The 8471-nt window shown below is 45.9% G+C and overlaps 1 protein-coding gene across 1 annotated transcript in view; it reads right to left on the bottom strand.

Moving 5' to 3' along the window:
• EPB41L4A (erythrocyte membrane protein band 4.1 like 4A) overlaps positions 1 to 5895 on the bottom strand; it is a gene marked incomplete at both ends in the record, with an annotated part of 314692 nt that extends 308797 nt beyond the window's left edge. Inside the window, one exon of the mRNA XM_084234013.1 lies at positions 5797 to 5895. Within this exon, the coding sequence (XP_084090139.1) occupies positions 5797 to 5895 (99 nt within the window). The remainder of the gene's footprint in view (positions 1 to 5796) is intronic.
• Between the last annotated feature and the right edge of the window lie 2576 nt (positions 5896 to 8471).

The following is an 8471-nucleotide window of genomic DNA, read 5'->3' on the forward strand; positions in this document are numbered from 1 at the left end:
CTGAAGGTAGTTTTTCCCTTTTGGCAACATCTGGGAATATATCTGGTTGGCAGATTGGACAAGAGATAGTTCTACGAGCATCTCTGAGTGAGGCTTGGAATGCTGCTAAATGTCCTACAGTGGGCAAGATAACCTCCCGCAGCAAAGAACGGCCTGACGCTACTCTGAGATACAAACAGACACAAACCGAAAAGAAAAAATCTTGTTCTTCTCATCTTCCCATCTTGTTTTTCAGTGTCTTAATAAAAATAGTAAACCATTGTCTATATGACTAATGAAAAGCAGAGTCGGAGCTTTTGTCTCTACAAATTAGATTTAACTTTATTACCACCAGCTATGGCCTGAATGTTTGCATCCTCTCCAAAATTCATATACTGGAAACTTAACACCCAAACTGATGATATTAGGAGAAGGGGCCTTTGGGAGATCTGGTTAAAGGGCAGAGGCCTCATAATTGACTCAGTGCCCTTATAAAATAACGCCAAGAGTTCCCTAACCCCTTCTGCCACATGGGGATCCAAGAAGTTTTCAATCCTAAAAAGAGCCTTACCCAACCATGCTAGCACCCTAATCTCAAACTTCCAGTCTCTATAAGAAATAAATTCCTATTGTTTATCACACACCCAGTCTGTGGTATTTTGTTACAGCAGCCTGAATGCACTAAGACACCTCCCATGCTCAAAAGCAGTAAAATCTCTGTGTTTAATTAAGTTCAGTTCAAAGTTAGTTCAAGCTTAACACATGAACTTCAAGAACAATAAAATTAACAATAATAAGAACAATTGCATTAACAATTAAACAGTGTTAATATACAAATTGTATTAATATATATTAGATAAATATATTATCCATCAACTGAGAAAATCATAAGCACCTGGAAGAACGCCTCAACCACTGGAGATGATAAACAGTGCTTTCCCTAATAAATTATTTTTAAATCTCTCTCAAACCATGACTGATAAAAGGAATTTTTAGTAATTTTTTTAAGAAAAAAAAACACGCTTGTATAATAAAGGGGGCATTTAAGGTCTATGGACCTAATGTAAAATATGGTAACTATAGCTAATAATCCAGTATTGTGTAAATGAAATTTATTAGAAAAGAAGAATTGAAGTGTCCAAAACAGGAACTATTTAAAATAATAGATATGTGAATTAACCTGATGGTAGGATGACAGAGATCCTTTCACAATTTATATGTAGAGCAAACAATCACATTGTATACTTTAAATATATTACCTTTTTTTCAATTACATCTCACTAAAGTTGAAAAATACTTTTAACCATTTTTTTTTTTTTTTAAATACTGAGGGATGGGCTTCCCCTGGTGGCGCAGCGGTTGAGCGCTGGTTTGTGAAGCTCCCTGCAGCCTCTGAAGCACCCGTTCGATCCCCGGCTGCTCCCCGTCCACCGGAGGAGGGTCCCACATGGCACGCAGACCTCTCCTGCCGCCCGCTGCTCCCCTCAGCAGTGTACTTCGGTCCTTCTGCCTGCTCTGCTCCCTGCTCTGGCTCTGGTGAGTTCTCTCACCCTCCCGCACTTCTGACTGTACCCAGTGCTTGTATAAACAAATAAATAAATCTTTTAACAAAAAAAAAAAAAAATACTGAGGGATAATTTATATACTAGTTCATCTTAAACATAGTTGAATTTCAGAAACCTAGATGTAAACAGAAGAGGAGTGCTTCTACCCCAGTTACTTCTAATTTACTAACCAACCAAGACCCACTACCAATCCTCCATTCACATAAAAATTGGCATATCATTACTGGCTTCAGTTTATGTTGACAAGGTCCCCGACTCTATACCTTATGTTGCTAATATCAAAAGGTATAGTTAGTCACACATATAGTTAATATGGCTTGTGAAGAACTATCACTTTTCATATTTTTTTAAAGATTTATTTATTTATGCATACAAGAACTGGGGTACAGGCCAGAGGTGTGGGGGGTGAGAGTATTCACCAAAGACAGAGTGGGGAATAGAACAGGTGAACTGACCAAAAAACACTGCTGAGGGGAGCAGCGGGAGAGACAAGAGAGGTCTGCTGCGCCATGTGGGTAGCTCCCTGGCCAAGGAATCAAACAAGTGCTGCAGTGGCTGTGGGTAGCTCCATAGGTTGCGTCTTAACCCCTGCGCCACCAGGGAGGCCCTCACCTTTCACTTTTATCCCAATCTTTTTAGATGGTGCTTTTTACAAGCCCACATCAGATGAAAATTATAATTTTTGGTGAGACACATGTAATTTTTGTCTCCACTTTCTAAATATATTTCTAGTTTATTAAGAAGTTACTGATCAAAGCATCTCAAAGCTCACTCACAATGCTCCCTTGGGAACCACAGGATGGTTAGAAAGTAACTTCATTTTTTTAAAAAGTTAATGGATGGATTATACACTATAACTTCGTGAATTGTATGGTACAGCTCAAGAAAGGCATCAGAAAAAAAAGTCATAGAATTTCCATCTTGCTGTCAATTGGTTTCATTAATTTAATCAAATACAAGGGGGAAATGAGCACTTCAGTTTTAGCCTCTTTTAGTGTCATGAAAACATGCCACGATTATTTTGAAGGCCATGTGTCTAACTCTGATGTCTGCTGAAGTGAACCACATTATCTGTAACTATTTACTTGAGGTATGCACTAAATTAAACACAAACATTCATTTAAAAATGTAGTAATGAGGGCCTCCCCGGTGGCGCAGCAGTTGAGCGCTGGGTTGCGAAGCTGCCTGCAGCCTCTGCAGTGCCGGTTTGATCCCCGGCTGCTCCCCGGCCACCAGAGGAGGGTCCCACATGGCGCACAGACCTCTCCTGCCGCCCGCTGCTCCCCTCAGCAGTGTACTTCGGTCCTTCTGCCTGCTCTGCTCCCTGCTTTGGCTCTGGTGAATTCTCTCACCCTTCTGCGCTTCTGACTGTACCCAGTGCTTGTATAAATAAAGAAATAAATAAATCTTTTTAAAAAAATGGAATAATGTATGAACAGCATCTTCCCCTGACTTTTGAAAAAAAAAAATTAGATCAGAGTTTTTCACTGACCTCTTTTTTTTAAAAAATTGATGTGTTTGTTCCCATGGAAAGCATTTTAACTTGAAGACAGTAGGCAGATAACACTTATTGCATTATCAGGGGACTAAAATCTTGCTGAAGTGAAAATATTTACCTAGTTCATATTAACAGCAGCAATTTTGAGAGACAAATTTATATACAAAACCTGTGATTTTTTTTTCCCCTGAAAATGTTTGGCTAGTCAAGTGACAACTTAAAAAAGTAGTCTGATCCACATTCAAGTTTTGCTTTCTAAGAGAACAAAAAGAAAGGCTCTACCTCCCCCAGCACAGAGAACTAACTACAAAGGAGGTAACAAAGATTCCCATGAACAAACATTGCTCAAAAAACCAAGAGACCAACCACAGCAGAAATTCCTACTTAAATAAACAACATAGATAGAAGCAGAAAAGAAACAGCTAAAAGCTATTGTGGGACTCAACATACAATCAATAGCATTCAGCTTATATAAACTTGGGTTTTTAAATTTTGGATAGGGCTCAAACTCAAACTGCATGCAAAAGACTTCCTGCTTGTCAAGGTGAGGTTACCTCTAAAGCAAGTTAAGGCAAATTTCCACATAACTTTGGTAGTAACAAAAAGATATTTTATTTTTCAGATTATTTTTTAAACAGAAAATTACTTCCCATTTAAATGTGATCTGCCTACTGTCTTCAAGTTAAAATGCTTTCCATGGGAACAAACACATCAATTTTTTCGGGGAAAAAAAAAAGTCAGTGAAAAACTCTGATCTAAGCTGCAGAAAATCATTTCATAACAAAGTTTTTAATTTGTAATATGCTACTTTTTTTTTTTCAAAACAGTCAAGGGAAGATGCTGTTCATACATTATTCCATTTATAAATGAATGTGTTTAATTTAGTGCATACCTCAAGTAAATAGTTACAGATAATGTGGCACACATCAGAGTTACACTCATGGCCATCAAAATAATTGTGGCATGTTTTCATGACACTAAAAGAGGCTAAAACCTGTTGCAAAATTATTACTTCCAACACAAGTCTGCTCAAATTGTTGTTTAGCTGAACGATATCCATTCAAAATAACAGCACTATAAAGTTACTATTGCCTTTGTATCACTCACCAATTTTCAACCTATTTGTAAAACATGATAAGCACTGTCAGGTTACAAAAAGTAATTATGGATCATGATTTTTGAATTTCTTTTGATAAAATTATTTAATTCGATCCCAAGTACTTCGCTGCTCTCTTGACAGAATAATGTACATGCTCCTCAGCTGACAGGGACATGGTTTTCATGATTAAATAGGAAGCTTGAAGTCCAGATGACTTTTAGACTTTGCACATCAGGAAGATTTCTTTGACATTCTGATATTAGATCATCACTTACCCTTTTCTAATAGTTTCTATCCCCCCAAGTCAAAGGGAATCTATGTAGTATCAAAAATTTGTTTTTTTTAATTGTGCCTATTTGCACATTATACCCAAAAATGTTCATTTACACATTCTTTGTAAAGTAAGTTCTTTTCCTGTTTCATGGGGGGGGGGGGGGGCGCATGCAGAAAATATAAAATAAACTACCCAAAAGAAACATCAAATGAGAATAGGATTGACTTTTGCTTATTATAAATTCTGAGAAAACAACATTAAAAACAATTTCCTAAAGAAGGAGTTAACTTATAATTACTTTTGCTCCTTTTGTCATGCAAAACAATGACACCTGTGAAATTAGAATTCTGTACACCAAGAATGGTAACATCAAAGCCTAAGCTTTTAGCCAGGAACAGTTGCTTTAGCTTGCATACAGCCATGTAAAAACTGATTCACAGAAGGAAAGGCCCAGGGCCTGTGCCAACAGGATTAACTTTTGAGATGACAAGACCAGGCGAGGTCACTTGGCAATATGAACTTGATGTCTCGGATGCCCAGCTCTCTTGGGGGCAAAGGAGCCGGGTTCAATTAATCAGCCTCAAATGTTAAGTTATCTAAAATGCCCAAGTGATTTTAAACTTAAGGAGAAAGAGAAACAAAACAACCAAACAATGTGGATTCCGTTGTTCTCTAGGTAATCATTTGTTGCTACAGCAAAACAAACCAAGTAAAGTTGTCAATTACAAACATAAGAACTCATCAAAATTAAGAAAGTGGTTCTCTGCAACTCCCACAGTCTTTTTTGGGGGGGGTTCTCTAGGTTAATGGTAATAATTGCATTTTAATGACATACGAACAGGCGCGAGGCTATAACCAAATCGCTCTGCGAGCTGTTTACTTAAATGTGGAGATGAAACCAACTGGCTTGTGGAAAGGTAGCACCTACTCCACCACAAAATCAGGCAACACAACCACAATCACCCAACAAAAGTGTTACTTCCCCAATAATTTATCACGAAAACGCCGTCCACAAAGCTAAGGGAAACTGTGCCTTCAACACTGCTGGCAACCCGTTCGATCAATTCTGCAACTCTGGGGGCTGCAAGGACCTTGGATGCGTTTGGAGGTTGCGGGTGCGGGAAGAGCGCTGGGCTCCGCGGCAGCACCAAGACTTGCAGCTGAGAGCTGGTGTGTGGAGCAACCTTTGCGACAGCAAACTTACTTTCCTTTCTGAAGACACAGCGTTAACCCACCGTGACACGGCCACCCTCTCCCTGAGCACCTGGGGGTCTGGCTTTTCTTCCCAAGGCGCAGGGGGCAGTGACAGCCTCAGACAAAGCCGAGGACCCCCAGGCCCGCCCGGCCGCCGACGCCTGGAACAGCCCCGGCCCGCGCCTACCTTGATGCCCTGCTGCTGGGTGGTGAGGGTTAACTTGGATTCATCCAGGAGCAAAACTTCGCAGTAGAATTCTTCGGGCACAGCGCAGAAACAGCCCATGGTGGCTGCGGCCGCGTCCAGCCGGGCGAGGAGTCTGCGACCCAGGCGCCGAGCTCGCCTCCCCTCTGGCGCTGGGCGTTAATTCACCGTCGGCGCCGGTGCCGCGGGGCTGGAGGAACCGCTCCCGGCGCGCCCGGCCCGCGGGCAGGAGCCCCCGGCGCGGCGCGGTGGGAGCGTCAGCGGCCGGCGGGCCCCGCGGCAGCGCGGGCGGAACTGGACACGGAGGGCGGCGGCGCGTCCCCGCGCATCCTGCGGATCAGGCTCCTCCGCAGCCCTGGGGACGACAGGAGCGGCGCGGCGGTGCGGCAGCGAGAGAGGGGCGAGCCGACCCTCCCCCGCGCCGGAAGGCTCCAGAGGCTCCGCCGTCCGTTCCCCCCGCTCGCGAGCCCCCCGCGGGCGCCGACCCGCGCGCCTCGCCCCCGCGCCCGGCCCGACCCGCCGAGCGGGGGGAGCGCGACTGCGCCTTTGTGTCGGGGCACCCGCGGCGTCCCGCCCCACTGGAGGGGCAGCGACGGACCGACCCCAGCCCCACTTTCCCACCCTCCGCGCCCGGGGAGGGCGGCAGGGCGGCGGGCTCCCTACCGGCGGGCGGCGGGCGCTCAGCTCGGCGCGGGGCGCGGTTCGCGTCCGCGGACCTCCGGCCTCGGGGCGGGGGCCAAGCTCAAGCTCTCGGCCCGAGCCCGCCCGGCCCCCGCGGTGGAATTCTGCGTCTCCGGGAGAGTCAGGCGCGCCGGGCGGCGGAGGGCTTGCGGGCTGGCGTGCGGCGGGCGCCCGAGTTGGGAAGGCGGAGGACGGGCGGGCGGGGGTGCCGGGCGCGGCGGGCCGCGGCGGCTCCGGGAAAGTTCTCCTGGCGGCGGTGCGGGTGGCGCCGGGGGGAGCAACCCAGGTGCAGCTGGGCCGGCCCCGGAGACCGCAAGGGCGGGGGCGGGGAGAGACACCACCCTGGAGGGAAGCCGGGGCCGGCGGCCGAGAAGGGGCGCCCTTTCCGCGCGGGTCTCGGCCGGGGGCGGGAGAGCGGCGCTGAGATGGTCAAAGGGCGCGGTGTCCGCAGGTCTGCGGGGGAGACCGAGCGCTCCGCGGAGCCGCCCGGCTTCTGGAGCCCTGGCTCCGCAGCCTGGGCCCGTGTCCCGGGAGACCGGGAGGTTGGCTTGCGCAGGGCAGGGCGCAGCTCCGCTCGGACCCCGGCTTTCGGAGCTCCGAGTCCCACGCCCTCCGCGCGCCGGCCCTGTCCAGACTGGCGAGCACAATAGCGCTGAGGCTGCAGTGACCCCTGCTGGGTCCTCCTGTCGGTGCCCCGGCCGCGGCGGCTGCGTTGCGGGTGAAGCACGACCGCGCTGAGGCTCCGAGCAGGTGCTCTCGGCGCTCTCCAGCTCAGCGCTCCCCAGCTGGGAAACCGTAGCGAGTTCGTGCGAGTCGCAGTTAAAGAACTCACAAGAGGAGGACACAGAGCTGGGCTGGCGGTAGGACCTCCAGAAAACGTCTCCACTTTGTAGTAAGTATTGGCAAGAGGTCGCCAAAACTCAAAAACATTCGCTTAAAACCTATCTTATCTTGTTTTCAACTGGCATCAACAGCACAATAGAATGGAAATGAACAATTCTGCAACTTTGGACAGTATTGACCCTGGTCAGTGAAGCCTCTTTCCTGCTATACAGCAGTCGCATCTGAACACGACGCCCCTCACCCCCAAAGCGCAATCTAAACCCGCATGTTGGATATGAACTTTACCTAAAAATGTGAATCAAACCCTGTTTTATCTTCCAAGCTTTCTGTGAAATTGAGGCAGGATTTGAATTTCTAATCAAAGTCTCTGCCCAACTTTGAGTATTAATGTCAAAGTTTTGCCTGACATGAGCTGGAAACTTATTACTCTGGATTTTTAGCGACTTGTGAAAGCTGTCTTGAAAATAACCAAATGTGATTGAAAGATTTCCTAACAGATTTCATTCTTTACCACAATATTCAATAGAGCCACCTAAGCTTGCAGAAACAAAAAATAAGGTTCAAGTCTAATTATTTGTTCTACAGGTAGCACCTGATTTATGCCCTTTGATTTTGTGTTTGGTTTTCCCCTTGGGGTGGGTGGGGCAGCGCTTCCGTTCACACAAGGGAAGGTACAAAGCCATAAAGACCCCTGCATTTAACAGCCTTTTCTGAAAGATGCATTTTTCCCCTTTTTTTAAGTCAGAAACTGGAAAGAAAAAAATCCATTGGTCACAGAATTAGAGTTTCCTGGAAATAATTTCCTAGGGGAATAAAAAAGATTTTTCAAGTATTTTTAAATATCCTTAATGGGCTATAAAATTTGCATATAACAAACTGCATATATTTAAAGTTACAATTTGATAACTTTTGACATATGTATACACCCATAAGCCATTTGCCATAATCAAACTAGAAAATATATCCATTGTCCCCTAGTTTGCTTCTATACCTTTGTAATCTCTTCCTCTCCATCACACCTCACCTCACAATCACAGGTCTGCTTGTCGGTATAGGTTATGTGCATTTTCTAGACTTTTATGTAAATGGAATATAGTGTCAACTCTTTTGTGGGGGTACTCATTTGTTTTACT

This window comes from Talpa europaea, assembly GCF_964194135.1.
Source record: "Talpa europaea genome assembly, chromosome: 5".
In the NCBI taxonomy this organism is placed as follows: Eukaryota; Metazoa; Chordata; class Mammalia; order Eulipotyphla; family Talpidae; genus Talpa; species Talpa europaea.